Here is a 19,051-nt window from a genome sequence, read left to right on the forward strand (position 1 = left end):
ACAGATGATTTCTATTTATATGAACATAATACCATAGACAATGGATTTGTTGTGCTGAACATTGAATGTGGCCGGTTATTTAGATTTCAGCATTCATTCTTACCTGGAATATAAAGTTTTCTTTTACAAGAACCATGGCTAGGAAAGTCCATTTATCTTGAAGATATAAATTAGACTTGGAAATTTATGCAAATGCAATTATCCTTTATCTTTGTTTCAGAATTAAGGAAACATAAAAACCTTAGTGTGAGTGAAGGCTATTTGTGAATATGCAGACAAAAAGAAACAAAACTTTAGGTTGAATTCCATTAAAAACTTTAATGACTAAATTACATTGATAGTTTGAAAAAAATGAATGAATATCATATATTGAAAATGAGATTATAAGCGTAACTGTAGAAACTGATGCTAATTCTGTGTTGTAGCATCTTAGAGGAGGTTAAACTTCAATATCCCCGTGTAGAGTGTAAGATATCATCTTCATACTGATGCTTTTCCACTTTGCTCTTTTGCCGGGGTAAAAGAAGTTGCAATAAACTGACAAGCAAGATGCTTTACATTCTCACAAGTAAAATGTGGTATAAGTGTCGTGACGTGTGCTGACTGAAGGTGAGAGTCTCAGCTCATCAATCGGCTTCTCTTTGGAATGGCAAAAATGTAAATGTCCACGCACAAAAATAGAATTTAAAAAAATAAAAACTTCTTTAAGCACTGTTATTTGTGGCACTAAATTTACATATTACGTCCTCTTCCATAAAAAAGCGTCATCAAAAAGAACTTGTGCCAGTTTTGTATTAAAAGGCCTATAGAAATCTCTTAAAATTGCCTTTGTTGTTGGTAGCATAGGTCCAAGACTTCTGTCTTCAGGTCGTCTAGTGTTTGATGCAGGACTCTTTGTAATCAGAGCTTCTTGCTTCTCACTTAGAGGTCCTGTGGATAAATAGAATATTATCTTAAAATATGTCACAAAAAATGCCCATGCTAAAGAAGACAAATGACTAACTCACAAGGTCTGCCAAGGGAAGACAAATGGAATTTGTGTTAGCAGGGATGATGTTTCAGAATGTTGAATACAAGCTTAGATTAGTAAAATAAATCACTGTTAGTAAATATGGAAATAATACTTTTTCCTTTCGCATGAATTAATCATGTCTACAACAAGCAGCATAAATCATTTCTGAAGGAAAAAAGATTGTTTTCAGAAAACAGCTATGACATTGAATACAACTCCCTGTCCATTTTGTAGTTGCAATTATTTTAGATTGTTATTGCATTTATGATGAGTTGCCCTACACCTTCACTCATGTGAGCCCTTTTTTTGTCTGTTTTTGAGCTTATCAGCAGGATTAAAGTGGTAACACAGGTATAGTGATGCCCCTATTCCAAGAATAAGCCTCAGCCCTTGACAATGTGCTTCAGCAGGATTAAAACCCGCAGACTTTTCCAGTGTAAACCATATCCAGGAAGAAGATGCCAAGCTCTTCATCTGCTCAATCTGCCGCATTCAAACTTTCTCATCGTCTACACCAGTGTTTGGACCAGCCAGACTATTTTGCAGCCACGTTTCCATCCTCTTGCTACTGTCAAATCAACATTGGGCAACATTTTGTCTGCCAGCGTTTCTCCAAGGATTAGCAACAGATGTCTTAATCAACATAGCAAAAACAGTTTCCCCCTTCTCCCCAGCTAGAATTGCAATCTTTCATCATACTCAGATTTAGAGACTGGATTGGTGCATGTCGGCAAGAGCACGCACACCACAGTAACACTGAAAGTTGTTTAAATTGCACTGGACAGGTCTTGCGCCTCTGTAAGCCCGTGACAAACAAGCCCTGACTGCCTTCAGAAGCAAGACTGGCTTCCTTGTGCTAGGATGTAGCCCTAGATTCTGAATAGTCTTATTAAGATCTTCTAACACCAGCCTTCCTATGGGAATTTGGGAATCTGGGCAATAAGATCAATGCATCCTTCAAGACAGACTCCCATGCTTCTGTTTTGTCTCTTTATAAAGCAAAAAATTACCTAGGAGTGGGATAACAATGATTTTTTGCACTTCTCTTAAAACAGGCAGAAGGCACCTACCGAGATCCAGAAACTGGAACACCATGTGCATGGTGTATTTCACATTTGATGCGTGATCTTCCAAGCGAAGAACGAGTATCTGATCTTTGTCAAAAACTGTCAGCCAGTCCAAAAGATACACAACATAGAGGCCAACCTGTAACCTTACCTGTAAGTACAACAACAAAAAGAAGGATTTAATTCACCTTGCAACATTTCTAGCAGTAAGAAACCAACACTCACCCTCTATCTCCTGGGCAAAAATCCCAAACACATGTTATTGAGGAAGCATAGAAAGGCAATATCTGAACTTTTTTTTAATCTTCCTCTTGTTTTCAGTGCAGCTGAAGGGAATATTTGCAGATGGCTTTTCTACTTGTTAGAGATGTCACTTTACTAAGGGCTTGGCTGTGCACTTGCTGCATTAGCCACAGGTCTATGTAAAAGCACAGAGACAACCAGATGCAGAAGGATGCTCAGCCACCTTGTCTCCATGGTCCTCTGTCCTTGGGATGACCCATCCTTCATGGAGACACTGAGGGCTTCCAGCCCCTGGATGAACAGCAGGGGAAGGGAAGATGCTTAGTCCTTCACCAGACCCTAAATCTATTTATTTCACGCTAATTATCAGCTGCACCAGATCACGCTGCGGTGAGTAGTACAAATATTTCGATTCAGTGGCAAGAATTAGATTCGGGTGTATTTGCTTTATCCTCTGATTGCAATAATTAGGTTTAGATCTAAGCTGCAGTAGCAGTGGCTGCTAGACAGTGTTAATGGTGCAATGTCTGAGTATGCACCGAGCGTGCCAGGTTGTGTTAGACCAAAGATGTGAAAAGGCAGTTTTTCAGCCTGTCCTGACCTAATCTCTGTTTTTCTTCCCTCCTCAATTTTACATAACAAGTTGAAACATAAAAAGAGTAGTCTGGTGTTCTTAAAAGTCCAACCTCCAACTGTGCTTATAAATATTTTTCTAAATCCCTTCAGGCTCAGAAGAGAGAAACATGAATCCCAAGTCATAAGCATCTTTCATAAAAGAGACTTAACATCTTCAAGTCGCATTACCGCAGAAACAATGAAGTCAGATAACAATAGCCTCTTTCACTTCAATACCTAATTTCCAGTAAAAAGAGGCATATTTTAAATTATTGCTAAGTCATTATTATCCTAATTATCATTCTGATGTATGTCTTATAACAATAAGCCTCCATATTTAGCAGACATCTTTATATATGTGCTACATAAGGATTTTAAACATCTTATTTGATTGAAACATCAGCCTAACGTAATAACACTGGCAGGGCAGCACTCCAGCCCTCAGTTAATACCCCAGTTCACTGAACACTGGGGCAACAGGTGGCCCAGTGATGGGTTTTGCTTTTCTTGCTCCTGGGAGATGGGGATTAGCAAAAGGAAAACATCAGCTACATGATATAGTTTGGGATCACAGTACTTTCCCACATAGGCTTAGAATCTTTTTTAAAGCTTTCCACCAGAAAGAGGAATTTTAACTACTATATCCCCATAATTTTCATTTTTCCTGGGATCAGCAAGATTTTATTCCCTATACAGTGTGTGGTACTGACTTCTTTTTCATCCTTGTTATTCTGAACCAGATTGTCTCCTTCCACAAAGCTCTAGTGCTTCCTGTAGTACATCAAAGGCATCAGTAGGGTTTCCCAAGTCATTCTCCCCTCTGTAATATCCATTTCTGCACTTTGATCACCTCGGCTTAGCTTGGTTTACTCTTGGTAATAAGCTCTTCACTAATTCTGAGTGAGGATAAGCTGCCTCTTTCTTTACAGGTTAGCATCTCTCAGCAGTGGCAATGTGTACAACAACTCTCTTATTTCAGGAATATAGTAACAAATAACAAAACAAAATTCATCTGTCGTAGTTGCGCAATTAGCAATCTGATGAGTTTGCCAGGGGAAAGATTCCTTACTTTTTCAATATATAGCAAACCATGCACAAAACAGACATAACTTGGCTGAAGCAGCAGCTAAAAAAGCCCATTGAGGAGCACAGTTAGCATTTGTGTTTATTTATGAACACCTGCTTGTGGCTCCCTGGAATGAGGCATCCTCCATTCCTTTCCAAAATATCTTCTTCAGAGGACTGCCTAAGACAACAAAGGAAGATCAGTTCTGCACCCTGAGGATGAAGATAAGAGGAAAAATATTTCCTTCTGGTTGCCTCTCTGCTTTTCTCTCCCCACACTGGAAAAAAAAGCATTTATACAAGCAGATGGTTGGATGGTACCATGACTGGTGTCTGTGGAGGTCCTGGAGGCCACCACCAAAGACCAACAGCTCCAGTCCTACCTGCTAGGGAACATAAGAGGAATGTCCTGTTTGTCCTGCTGCTGTGGGGCTCAAGCCTGTGCAATACACTCCTTTATGGTTATTTTATCAAACGGAGGAGGCACTTCATCCCCAAGACAAAGGAGGGAAGTATTCCCTCTAAGTCCTTCCCAGCCTGAGCAAATAAAATAGGATTGAATGGCAAACAGGCCAGACATGATACTTTTTTCTCCCCCGCTCCAAGCAAATTTTGAAGTCAGTTCTACACTAAAATATGAATTTTTGGAATACTGAGCCTGTAATGCTTATATATATATTTTTTTTAAAAAAGAGGTTTTATCTAGTTACTGGTAGCCTTTTATTGCGAAAGAATACATAATTTATTCTGATTCTGAAGCAATTTCGTACCACAACAATCCTCGCCAGAGCTACTTTTTTGGAAAGGTCTGCAAAAAGCTTACACATTAAACTGTAATCTTCACTAAATGTGCTCTCCATATGCTTGCACAATAGAAAAACTGTATTATTACTGTTGGCATTCATCAGGGAACAGACTGAGGAGACAGCTGAGCCAGTACATCAGCTTTTACATGCTTACATATATATTTATGCCATCCGCTTCACAAATGAAAAGGGAGAAAGTTTTATTTCTTGATGCTGCTTGGCGCACTGCTTTGGTATTTTAATAACCTTGACACAACGTACCATTAAAGAAGCAAGGAATCAAAATATTCTTGGAAATACTTACGGGCATGGCGTTGTTCAGGGTGTTGTTGTAGACGCAGGCTCTCAGGGAGTAATCCAGCATGCAATTTTCAAACAGCTGCAGGGATTCTGCCACTTTTTCATGAAAATCTTCCACGGATTTATTAGCACTTGCAAAGTACAGGTAATCAGAGTACAGTCTGCAAATGGGATACGTATGAGTAAAAGGCAGAGGAAATGAAAGCTTTATTTACATGACAATGGCAATCAGAAAGGGTACATGTGTGTAACGTCACCCCACTGACAGCAACACATTTTATACTCATTTTGATGGGTTTTGGCTCAGAGTAACATCCACCCCAGGGATTTGTTAGGCATCATCCCCACCTCCAAGGTCAGCATCCCTTGAGAACCTGACCCTAGTGATTGTGTGAGCCAATATTTTCTCCTGAAGGCAAGTAGTTCAAATTTATAGACTTCAAAATTGTGTTATCTATGAGCAGTAGCACTGGTCTCAGCTGACATTGGTACTCCTCTATATTTGGTGCTCCACACTGCCATGGGTAGAAACAATCCAGCAACGGGAATTTCTCAAAGTTAGAGGAGGATCCCCTCATTGCACATTTTTAATACAAGTTTTACAATTGCTTAATATAACTAAAAAAAATAATTTTTTTAAAAAATCTAAATTCAAGTCCTTTTGAGGGTTGATGCTGTGGAACCCAAAACCCACAGGCAATAAAATATCTATTTTAGCCTTAATCCCTGAAACTTTGATTAAACTTTTTGAAGATAAACATGATCCAAAGAGACAAAGGAAATGCTCTGACATGGCACAAATATCAGATTGTGAATCATCCACTGAATATATTTCAACTTTCTTTCATATTTATGTTTACAAATTATGACCAGAACTGCCGTATTTTGAAGGCAGTTTTTTAACACTTGAGAAGTCACATCCCTGGGTGTGTTTGCAGCACAAATATTATGCCTCCATAGCATCCACCTCTCAACAGCATTCCAGAAATTCTAGCTACCTTTCAGCCTCTTTCAAAGAGAGACAGGCTTCTAAGAAATGGCCTAAAAAAAGTAAATTTATTTGGGTCTCATTTTATTGCTGCAGTAACCTTTTGTATTGCACTTTATTTATTTTTTCAACTTCCCTAGATTTCCACAGGTACTTAAAAATTCATCATTTAATTTAGGAAGTTTAGGCCCTAATCCAGCAAAGCACTTAAGCACAGGAATAGCCCCTCTACACATTATTTATGTTAGTGCTCTGCAAGAACAGGATTTTGATTCCCATATGAAACAATGAAGACCCACCAAAAAGCCAATCCGCCAGTGCGGGGTATGAGGATGACCTTGGGAAAAGCTAAGGGACAAAAATCCAGCCAACTTCAACTAAGTTAGGCACACAACGGTATCTCCTCTGTGCAGAAAAATGTGTATTAATACATCAACAGGACTCAAGTTTGCCCAGCTTGTCCTCTGGGTGGCAGGACCAACCACTCCTGACAGAGAAGGTGAAAAAGCTTCTTGCTGGGGGAAAATAATCAGCCAGCAGGCATCATGGACAACACAGCCCCATCTGCAGATTCATTTAAAAGTTTAATATGACTGCTTAGTATTTCTAATCATCCATTAAAATAAACCCATTATTTTAAAGACATGCTGACATCTTAAGGAAAACCATGTTCGCAAAGACAAGTTCTCACTCCACAGGGCAGTCGAGATTTTTCTGTATTTCTTTCCATCTGTTTTTAATTCTGGGGACATCTGCCCAGAAATAAAACCTTTGCCAGTCAGGATTTTAGCTGTTCCGGCTACTTGAAGTCATTACCCTCAATCACCATCCATTACAATGAAATAATGACACCGTTATGAATCATAGAATCATTTCGGTTGGAAGAGACCCTTAAGATCATCGAGTCCAACCATAACCTAAATCTAGCGTAACCTATGTCCCTAAGAGCCTCATCTACACATCTGTTCAACCCCTCCAGGGATGGTGACTCCACCACTGTCCTGGGCAGCCTGTTCCAATGCCCGACAACACTTTCTGTGAATAAATGTTTCCCAATATCCAAGCTAAACCTCCACTGGTGCAACTTGAGGTCATTTCCTCTTGTCCTGACAGCCAGCATCACAAATCTGCTGTCCTCCAGATATTCCCCATTAGGGGATGGACCAAGACCCTGTGCAGCACCTACATCTTCCCAGCAACTGCATCACTGATGGTTCCACCCTGGCTGCCCCTACTGCTTTTGCTCCAGCAGTTCAGATGAGTGATCAGCAACAAGGGCATAGGGAATCGTAAACAAAAATAAACCAATTTATCATAAATACAGTCAGGGAGATGAGGCTGACTTTTTGTCTCGCTCTTACTAAAGCTGGCAAAGAGCTACACTCATGTTACAGAGGGTGGTTGAAGCAATCAGGGAATTTGTAGTTAATTTACATGAGGAAGCCACTTCAGCCATCTCTCTCGAATAAAATTACCATCTGTTAAATCCTGAGGTCAGGACATGCTGTTAAAAGTTGAGAGCTGTATTTTGTGACACAGGAGATGGAAGCACTCTCAGCCCTTTTAGACTCTGCCTCCATCTCCTCCACCCTCCCCATTACCCTCCTCATCATCCACCTTCAGAAGACACAGTGGAAACAAATGCCCTAGATATCTAAAGGAAAACTGGAGAGAAAAAATGAAATGCAAGTAGAAAGAAGGGCATTCCTGGCTAACACAACAGAGAACCATTCAAGAACAGCCCACTCCTGTGCAAAAGCAGAGCCCTCTCATTGCAAACAAAGTCAGGAAGACCAAGGATGAGCTCCCAAGGAGCTGTCGGCTGTGCAAGCTCAGATTGCCTAGTGCAGCTTTCTATGAGTGTTGCACCGCATGTTTTTAAGCTTAAAAAAAGTTTGTATCATTTGGTGTCTCTAGAGCTAGTTGCAATCTTTTAATCATTCTGAACAGTGTGCCTCTTGAAGATGCAAACCTTACTATTCGATGTGAAATGAAGCATTTCACAGGAGCACTTATGCTGAGACCTGTAAATGCAGTGCCATACTCTATCGAGTGACCCCTGCTGAGAACCAGGGCATATCAGCTCAGGTAATGAAGTTATATTGCATTTGGCAAGGTATAAATTCTTTTTTTCAGAGTAGCTCAGGTGTTCACGCATGGCACTCACTGTGGCATTTACACTCACATGCCCCTCTTTAAAACACTATCATAATGACTTATGCCAAAATACACAGAATAAAACCCGTTGGCAGCTCTCATCAGAAACCAAGTAACTCTGTCAAATACCACGTGCACATTTTTCTGCATCCAAGAGAGCACGAGCAAATAAAAATTATTCTAGTAAGAATATTTTCTGGTGTACTTTAGCAATGTGATCCTTGCTTACCTTTCAACGGGGTCTCTGAGCATGATGATAAGTTTGGCATTCGGTTGGAAGGCATGGATAAAATCCTGGATTAAGAAGGGAGGTTCTCCTTCAGTACTGTTGTCATAAAAGAAAATCCAAGCGTTGTTGTCCCACATCGTCGAGGCGCTGGCCTCTCCTGGAAAGCAAAAACATCTCTTCTAGTAACTCATTTCGTTCTTTGCATTGGAGCAAATTGGCTGAATTTTGAACCTGGTAGACTGATAAAAATTGACGCTATTAATTTCAGCATAGCTTGGTTCTTGCAAATTGATCTGTCTAATGCTCCCCAGAGCCAGAGCAGTTGCACCACCTTGTACCTTTGTGAATGTAGAGATACAGTCTGGTTTTATGTAATTCCACCTGAAATATTACTGTCCACTAATCACACTGCTTCCTCTTAGTGGTTAACACATGCAAATATATTTGATCTGGGCTAGAATGGGCTGCTCGGGGTTTTATTCCACCCTCCAGCAAGGAGGCAGGAGCTGGTCACAGCTGAAGACCCATTGTGCTCCCAAGGGTTGGGTTTAATGTTTCTGATCTTAAGAGAAGTGACTTGTTAACAAATTGTACAACTTGACACAAACTAAAGAAAAAGAGTGGAAAGCACCACTCTGGCAATCAATAGTGTTTAGAACATAAAGAGGAAAATGGGAAATATTTAAAAAATGGGAAACTTTGAATATAAATGGGAAAAATAAATTGGAAATATATAAATATAAATGGGAAATAGAAATAGGAAATATTTTAAAATAAGTGCAATGTTAAAAAAATGCACTGACCAGCTGACTTGTGTCACTGCTGTTTGAAATATCCCATTTTGAGAATTATCCATTATCAGAGCTTTCTTATATAACTGCAATTATTCATGCAGATTAAGTGAAATATAACTATTTAATAATGAGTAGAGAAAAGGTCTATAGAATAAATAACACATTTTGTTAAATGCCAGATTCTGTTATCCTTAGTTCCTGAAGAAGCTTACTCTGGATGTAACGCAACAGGGAGAAACACAATCAGCAATGACTCTGCCAGAACGAGGTATATGATGCTTCAGCTGCTAAATAAATGATCTGATACAATGTTTTGAATTGTGTAATCTTCCCCATCTTCTTAAGTAATACTGGCATTTATGTGGCACACTACTGTTTAATAAAACATACACAGCAGCTTTTTGGAAATTTCCACTCTTTGACAGTCTAATGAGAGCTAATTCTTGATAATGAGGTTTTTCAAATCAAGAAGAATGAGATGAAGAAATAATAATGTTGTAGGCTTATAGACTTGCACATTATTTCCTCTTTTTTTTTCTCTCCTGGGAAAGTCCAATAAAGATTTTAAAAGGTGGCCAAAGCACAACATGAAAAAGGAACTGGCTCCCAACTTCAGCTTAACATAATGTGATTCATTATTAAAGTCTGGGAGTTGTTAGAAAACACATTAATCTTCTGTCATGTTTATTTTGCCTCTTTTCAGAAGGAGGAGATGGGGTCCATTGGCTAAAGCTGGGTGTTCATGACAGCTCTGCTTTTCCATTCTAAATTAATTAGCCAAAGCTCTGCCTAATCATCGGTGGGCTTTGACTTGTCAATTAAAACTCAATTAGCCCAGCTCCCACACTGGGCAAAGCAGAAACACAAAAGACTAAATATAGGACAAGAGCTGAGAGAGCTGGACCACAAAAGCATCCTGCAGCTATTCCTTTGCTATCAGAAGACGGTTTAATGCAAATGGGTGCGAGCACTTTGCACACATGGATTTACAGAATCGTGCACTCCAGGGATGTGAGCGACCTTGGAAAGTCACTGCTACATCTCCAGGACAGGAAAAGCCAGGCTTAACTACTTCCTCAAACATGTTTGCCTAAATCATGCCAAAGTCTATAACCTCATCAAGCAATCAATTCCTCCCTAGAATAGATATTCTGATCTTTCTTCATACTTCTCTACTCTGTAGACCTCTGATCATACTTGATGCCCTGTTGGACTTATTCCAATTAGCTCACATATAGTGACTAAACCTAAGAGCATCTGCTGACACGTGTGCTATCTGAACTAAGTAAAATCAATGGGCAGATTCTCTTAACATCACGTAAGTTGTTTTAGCTGAATCAGCTGCCACCATCAAAAATCTGCTGGTAGCGCATAAGCAAGGGAAGATCACAGGCACACGACCAGATTGTGCTAGAGCATCAACTGGTACTCAAGGTGCTGCTCTAATGCAATCAGACCAAAATAGGCTGGGCTTAAGAAAGCAAATCTTCCCAAAACAGGGTGACTGTCAAGAATCAGGCAGGTGGGACACAAAAAGCAGAAACAAAAACATTCTCCTCTCTACTGACTCTTTTAAATTTCTGAAGCAGCCAAAAATACTCCTGACAATTTGACAATGTTCCTTTCTGGTTTATAATACAGATTTAGTATCTGCAAAGAGAACAAGCCATACTAAACATGAGATAAATTAATCATTGCTATAGTAATTATGTCAAATTGTTGCAGCGCAACCAAAAATATATTATTTTTTTTTATAGACTTAAAGAACATATGATTTACTAAATTGCCTAAAGATTGGATGTATAACCTCTTCATTCAGTCATTAATGGATGAACATCATACTGTGTTTTCATAAGGCATTCCTCTGAATTTATCATATTAATGATCACAAATATACAAGTCCCGCTCAGAATGCCTCAGGCTAAATCAGCGCTGTCCTCTCTCTTTGGTTCATCTCTAGATATTGGGGTTTTGGGGGGAAAATGCAATTATTACCCACTAAATTCAATATCCAGATGAGCTTAGCTTTTCAAAATAATGTAATATGATTAAGTAAAGAAATGTTTATTGTTTTAATTTGATTTTTCTTTCTAGTTATCTGAAATAAGAAAATGGAGGATTCTAGGCAAACCTGATATTCATGCAGATTCATTTTAGACAAGCTAGCTTGGTTTTTTTGTTTGATTTAGTTTGGTTTTTTGTTTGTTTTTTTTTTTTACCAAGATCATAAAAGACTGACTTCATGAGTATAATCATTCAGGACTTTTCCTGTAAACTTAATAATAAAAGCGAACAGAACCTTAATGAAACAAGAAATGAGACTACAGGAAAAATGAAACACAAAGTGAACTCTAGAAAAGGCTGTAACAGGAGGTAAGTAATCAAAGATGTACGCTGCCAATTAGATTAGTGTATTTAATTAGTATAAGCACTTCACTCATGAAAGGACAGGAGATATTGTAAGTAGAAGGAAAATCTGCAGATGTCCTTGATGGCAACATTTCTTAAGGCCCCATCCTGCAAATTTTCCTCAATGTTAATAAAGCAAATGATACGTTTAAATGGAGGCTGAGGAAGTACTGAACAAATGTGACTATAGCCAAGTCTCTGGTTTAAACACCGTAAGACGTCAACATTTCATCAAGCCAACAATAGGTTCAATTTTTTTGTTAGAATGAGGCAAAAAATTATTCTGAGGGGAGGCAGTAAAAATCTTGTCACTAGAATAATTACTTCAGGGCTACTTGAAAAGCCTCTTTTCAACAGGGAACTGTCTCTTGCACAACTAGTATTACCATGGAAGTGTCTGATTTCCCTGGGAAACTTTGAGGTGACAGAGTAAGACGGGTAAAACTCTCTTCCCTTCAGTTTCTTTGTGTCAGCAGACAGCAAAAGTAGAATTTAGAAATTTCTGCTGATGTTCCTCATGGGCACTGTAAACCAATGGCACCATGGACACAGTGGATGAGCATGGTGGATTGACCACTGTGTGTCACATAAAGAAATCCAGGGATGGCTCCCTAAAGCCCAGTCCTAACCATGGACCTCCGGAAAGTACAATACAACAGCATTTCTAAACCATTTTAATGCTATCCAGGTATTTTAGTATCAACGGAAACTGTAAGATTATCTTCAAATAGCATCCTGTCCTGCTCTTCTAGGTTCCACCCCTGAACAGAAATAATAACTTGTCTCTGTATATTCCTGCTCTTGAAACTGAGATTATCTCAGAAGGTCAGGGGTTTAATCATTTTTATTTCAGTCCACCACAGGGATGATGACACAAAAACTGGTGGTCCTTCCTACATGTATCTTATGTTGGAGCTTCAGAAGAGCCTCTTGGAGCTGTCACTGTCATGGAAACTGTCTCCAGTCAGCTACAGGATTTCTACAGCACCCATTGTATGTTGTAATACCATAATTAGGGTGTTATCCCAGACACACTGATATAGCACTTGAACCTGAAGCTCAAATCCCATCACTACAGGCAAACCCCTCGTAATCAAAACAAAATAAAACAATGTTGGAAGGAGTCACTGATGCCATTCTCATTCTTCTTTTAAAAAAAGATTTAATTAAACACTGATGTTCATCAGACATTCACTGCTTGGTCATGCATTTTCTAAAGATAATCACAACTTTTTAATGAAGCAAGTAACCACCTTCCAGGAAAAGGCAAGAACTTCTGCACTTCCACACACACCAGAGAAAACCAACATCAGGGGCTCTGAGCTGTGAACCATTCATATGTGGGGAAACATCCCTCTTATGCTCTAGCTATGAAATCTGACAACCCAGAGACATTTATCAGAGGTTGGATTTGCTGTACCAATTATGATGTTGTTGGTCTTGCCACGCTCTTTCGCTGCTTCGCTCTGCAACACTCCCTGAATCTGATGTGCTGCTAAGTCAAACAGATCAAGGTAATCTTCCACTGGGTAGCGATCGTGAAATCCATCCCTCAGACGAATGATTCCTGAAAACAGTGAAAAGAGAGAAGTTAAAATAATAATAATAATAATAATAATAATAATAATAATAATAATAATAATAATAGTAATAGCAGGGCAAGATGAACTCTGGTGTAAACCAAGACAGCTTCATTGACATGACTGGCACTGAGCCAGCCAACGTCAGCACAAAATTGAACCGATGAAGTGTAACGCTCAGATAAAAGTGCCAATAATGAAGTAGCTGAGGTCCAAGACACTATACAATTTAGCCATAAATTCAAAGTGATAGGAAATATCTCATATGTTCCATTTACAGTTCCTGCATGAATAGCTTGCATTTATTTTCTTCTAAATTTAGCTCTTGAAATGAATATAAAAAAGACTAGATACTGCTTTCACTTGCACCAATATAAACTGAAGTAAGACAGGACTCCCACTAGATTTACTGTATTGAGATTGAGAACAGGCTCCGATGCCAAATATGCAAATCAACACGCACTTAACAAAATCAAAAAACTGGTAAATCATTCATGTTTTTGTCTTTTGCAAAATGAAAACTAAGCTGCACGATAGCATCTTGTTTTTCTCCTCTCCTTCCCTACACTCCAGTGTGTGTTCAGTATCGCCTTCTCCCTGCATTTCCCAGCACTTTAAGCCACAACTGTGATTGTTATCCTCCTTTTCCTACTCTTCTTTCCCACTCTAGTCTCAGTTCTCCACTTTCTACACATGATCCTCATGTCTGTCTCTGCTTTCTTGCCCCTAACCATACCACAAGAGACTTTCTCAAGTGAGCAGAGGTCAAGGACAGTATTGGGGAGACAACAGAGTAGGAGCAAAGCTCAGAGATTAGAGTAGGACCTCTCAGATCTCCCTTTCCCATTCTGGCAAGGCCAATAATTATGAATTACGTGAGAGGAAATCTCAGCAAGGGAGTTCCTTTGTCCATTCCCTCTGATTTTCCCCTTTAGGGGATGTAGTGAGGGTAGAAGAAAGCTCAGCAGTGATTTTTGGGCAAAAAAGGTACAAGCATGGTACTACCTTGCTTTGTTGCCACCCCATTCATGGGAACAAAGATTGTGGCTAAGAGCAGGAAAGAGACAGTCAAACTGGGACAAAGTCCTGTGGATTGTCAACCATCCCATCAGAACAGAAAAGCTGTGATTTGCAAAATGGGGCCTCCCCAGGATGGCTGTTTAGCTTCATCTGAAATTAGTCAGTCCGATAAAAATCCACTGAATCAGAGAATGCCATAGAATAAAGAGACTTTCTTCTCCAGATAAGCGCTACAAACTAAACCAAGTTAATAGCCAGGAGCATGAGAGACATACCAACTAGCTGGCTTATGAAGCGAGCTATTTCAGTTTCACTTGTTAATCTATTTGAGTCTATTTGCCATATTTGTTTTATGAGGGTTTTTTCTCTCTCTTAAAAAATTAACAAACAAACAAAAACCAGCAACCGTTAGCTTATGCACTGTTGAGGCAGAATTAAAGAACTGAGCCATCAGGAGAAAAACTTAATCTTTCACTCTCAATGACAGACAGCCTAAGACAATCGGAAGGTCATCTTTCCCTCCCATGAGATCCCAAACTCAGCAAGCTTTCCTCACTCTTGACCTTTACAAAATAATTTCCAAAATTCTCATTATGCAAAGGAAGTTCTCTTCAAGGATCTGCACTTGGTCCCCACAAGACCACGCCAGTGGAGGGTCTGTGAATATCAGCACAGAGACAGAAATACATCCTTGTTCTGAAGTTATATGCACCTAGGTCTGATTTCATACAGTCTTCTGCCTGTTTGGTAGGTCCAGTTCTGAGCTTTAGTGAGTCCGGTCTTGCTTTGGTGAGGTTAGATACACTACTTCCTCCAACATTAATTCCAGACATTTATGTTGGGGCTAAAGTAGGTGTAGAGAACTATTCAGTGTAAAGGATTTTAGTTTAACCTATCCATTTGGTTCAGCCTTTACTGACAGCATTCTCATGGAAGACACGATCTTCCACAGATGGTTTTGCAGACAGTCCTTGCATCTACACACCCAGACACGAGCAGCACGGCATTCACACTGGAAGGCGTCCAAGTCTAAAATCTCTTTTCTTCACTGATCCGACTTTTCACCTTCAGGTCAGGAGATAATTCTTCTCATTTGTCTTCAGTCAGCCGCTGACTGTGATGAACGAGGGACTTCTGGTTGGGCTTCAGGGGGCACCACCATGCTTCTCTTGTGTGACTTTGTAACCAGCTCAGCTCCCCCATTCACACTAGTGTCTCCTAAGAGTGCTCCTAAACTGGACCAAATTCTCTCAAAAGCCAAACTGTATTTTCGTCATATTGCTTTAACTCTTAGATTATGACAAACATTTAAAAAATATCTAAAATACTAATTTTACCCACTTTCTTAAGGCATTTGCAAAGGAAGGAAATACAAATTCTAAGAACACAACAAAAGCATTTCTCCATGAGCTATAAGAAATCCCAGATCTGTGGCTAAGCCTTCTTCCTCACCGAGCAGTGAGGATCAAAGCCCCCATCTGCAGGAACTCAGAGGTTCTTCTGGGCTCCAGGGCACAGGGAAGGTAGATGGAAACGGCAATACCACATGGAGAAGAAAGAAAGAATTGAAGGTACGACCCTGAAATAAAGAACAGAAGCAGCACTGCAGGCGTCCCGGTCCCTCAGAAAGTCTGTCCCATCTGTAGCCATGGCAGTTCATTAGAAGAGATAGTTTCCCTTTTCGAGGAAGCTTAGAAAAGCATCGAAGGAAAGCAGTGATGCAAAGTCCTCATCAAACAATTTACACTACAGTGCTAGGTTTTCTCTTGTTCCAAAGGCAGTGTCTGCAGTAAAGCAACAGCAAATTGGAAGAAGTGAAGGTAATGTCACTGTAAAATAACCCATATCTTCCTCTTGGAAATAGTAATATCACTGAAAAGCCAGTGATCTTTGATACCAAAGTCACACGAAGTGAGGCAAACCAGCACTTAATAGCTAGACCCAGCAGTGGGAAAATCCAGAACTGGGGTGGAATACACATACATCTGCATTGAAGAGGAAAGCACCGAATGCACAGTGAGTCAGAAATTGAAATTGGATCTTCTGCATCTCATCTAGTCTCTAACCACAAGACTGACCTTCCTTGGCACCCAGGGAAGAGAGAACAAGGAGGACATAAACACTTCAGTTGGATAAAATGACGCGCTTGGCCCCGTCACCCCCAGACACCCTTTGAAGGCGCAATCACAAGGGCTGGATGCGTCTTGCTCCAGCAGGCCATAACCTCAGCATTTCAAGGCTGCCTTCAGAGGCGAAGGGTCACCTCATGAAATAGGGATGTCACCCCAGAATAAAGCATTGAAAATACGTGAAGGTTCCCGAGCCTGAGAGCGCTTTCTAATGCAGAGCATCTCTGCTGTTCAGTGCTTGCCTGGAGCTGTAACACTAACGAAGCTCCTACCACAAAGCACAGCTGTATTTATTGAATTGAAGCCCCCTGCATTTCAAATCCTGATCCATCATTTATTCATGTAAGAAAGGCATTACAGAATTTACAATATGAATCTATCACTGCTATTCTTTAAATCACCCATCACAACCTAGTAGTTCCTCTTCCTGCTTTTACAAATTCACAGGATTGGTTTTATCTAGTGTTTTTATTTTTTTTTTCCTAGATTTTCCAAACCACTCCAAATAAACCAAATGAAATGTGCATCATCTTGAAAAGTTCAACCCAAAACACCGTTAAACAAAAGCAGGATGAAACCTATTGAGTATCCATCACCTGCGTTTTTCAAAACTATTCACTCCAGTAGTTTCAAGATAATCTAATATGGAGCAAATCCTTAAATAGCATCCCACGTATATACAAGAAATGTCAAAGTTTAATAGGGACAATTTGTCTGAACATGTTAACTCACCAAATCGCTTTCTTGTCCACCAGTGTGGCTCTTTGATCGCTGAGAACCGAACGTCGGGGTGTAGCCTGAGCCGGTCATACAGGTCCGTCGTCCCACACTTGGGTTGGCCAATGATGTAGAAATGGGGGAGACAGCGCAGGCGATAGTGTTTGTCCTTATAATGGTACAAGTGGTTCCAAAATACCTTCCTGAGGTAATCAAATATGGTTCGAAAGCGCTTTGAATACAGTGCATAGGAGTTTGTTGCATAAGGATCTGTGGTTGTGTTTCCTCTGTACTCTTCATACCAACAAGGATTCTTGCTATTTGGAAGGAATTTGTTAGGAATTACTGAAAACATCTGCAACATAAAGAACAACAATTTCAGTCAAGGCAGCAAAAAACTGACAGTTATACTTTTCTAGTTTAGCACAGCAAGAGAACACAATAGAAACACCATGTGGCCATTTTTAACCCTTATTATTTTTTTAACTATGAAGCTGACCTAACTTATTTCTTCTGATGACACTGGAACCAAATCCTGCACAAACGGTTAGACTGGAAGAGAAATGCATTTAGAAATTCTTTGATTTTAAGACCAGGAAGGACCTCAGTAAACCCCCAACTCCCCTGCAAGGATCAGTTTTTTAAGTCAAACATGTAATACTCAAACCAAATTAACTTCCAGTTCTTAACTCTGAAATCCAAGGTTTGCAATGACTGGATTTTCAAGGAGGCACACTGGTAATCAGTTATTAGAAAGGCTCCTTTCCTATTTAGCATTTAAGATGACTGGCAAATCTAAGTTAGAATAATTTTGCATGAGACAAGGTAAAAATTCAATGAGATTGTCCAGCTATCAGAATATTGGCTGATTTTTTTTGTTTTGGGTGTCAAGACCATTTATATAACTCATCTGTTTTACCCATGACTCAGAAGGGCATGATCTCCAATATCAGCTTTTCAGCTGGTGTAAATCAGGTTCTAGATGGTGTAAATCATTATACGAGCATCTGAGCAGTTGCATATCTTTTTATCTCAGTAAAAAATTGACTCAAAAGTCTTGAAATAAGCAAGCACATAGCAGTTTCAGACACACTTTAATTCATACTTACATGTGGTTCTTGTTTCCTCAGCTCTTCTAAATCAGGGCGTTGTCTTGTTATAAACTCTATCTTCGAAGTAATGGTGTCAATAATTAATTTAATGCTTGGATAATCCTTTACATATGAAATATTCATTTTAGAAGGCTGGTAATGGTCTTTCATGTCACTAAGGCTTTCATTGTCCATTAAGCTTGGATTGCTAGTAAAAGCTCCGTAATGGAAGGGAGATGATATTAACAACAAGCCATGCTTGGCTCCAGTCAGTATGTAGGATGCCATCACTAGAGTCATTATAATCAACCCAAATATTAAGCTGCATAGCTTCCCCTTCCTCAAGCAGAAAAATCCATTCCAGCTTTCACTGTGATCAGTCCTCACTTCCAGAACCGCGAGCAACTTCATCTGCTTGCTGTCGGTGTACAAAGGGATCTTACTTTCTCCTTTGCAAACAGGACACTTCTGGTTATTATGGCGAGGTCCACGGCATCTGAAACACTGCCTGTGCAAGTCATTTGGCAATAGATGTATGCAACAGTTAATGCAATACCTCATATTACTACTGTTATACTCCTGTATTAGTGAGCCAAGCGCAGCCATAAAAATGTTCCTGAAGCTTATGAGTCATCTTCTGTAAATCTGAAGTTACTTAATTCTTGAGTGATTCTGTGGCTACTAAGGAATGCAAAATGACAGGTTCAAACCAGAATAGTTAAAAGCACTCAAAAAGTGACATATGCCATATAAAGAAAAAAAGAAAAAACCACACACACAGATACACACAAAAATAGATGTACTGTGGATGTGGTTTCAAAGAATTTGG

General features: G+C 39.6%; 1 protein-coding gene across 1 annotated transcript; it reads right to left on the minus strand.

The window, feature by feature from the left end:
• Nucleotides 1–739: 739 nt before the first annotated feature.
• On the minus strand, nt 740–18,828 carry CHST15 (carbohydrate sulfotransferase 15; the record flags this gene model as incomplete). The annotated part of the gene is made up of 7 exons (XM_080348011.1): nt 740–930; nt 2,083–2,230; nt 5,113–5,269; nt 8,483–8,639; nt 13,106–13,252; nt 17,147–17,486; nt 18,241–18,828. The coding sequence occupies 7 exons, from the start codon at nt 18,826–18,828 to the stop codon at nt 740–742; spliced, it is 1,728 nt and encodes a 575-aa protein (XP_080204137.1).
• Between the last annotated feature and the right edge of the window lie 223 nt (nt 18,829–19,051).

The sequence above is a fragment of the Nesoenas mayeri genome, assembly GCF_963082525.1.
Source record: "Nesoenas mayeri genome assembly, chromosome: 7".
NCBI classification, from domain to species: Eukaryota; Metazoa; Chordata; class Aves; order Columbiformes; family Columbidae; genus Nesoenas; species Nesoenas mayeri.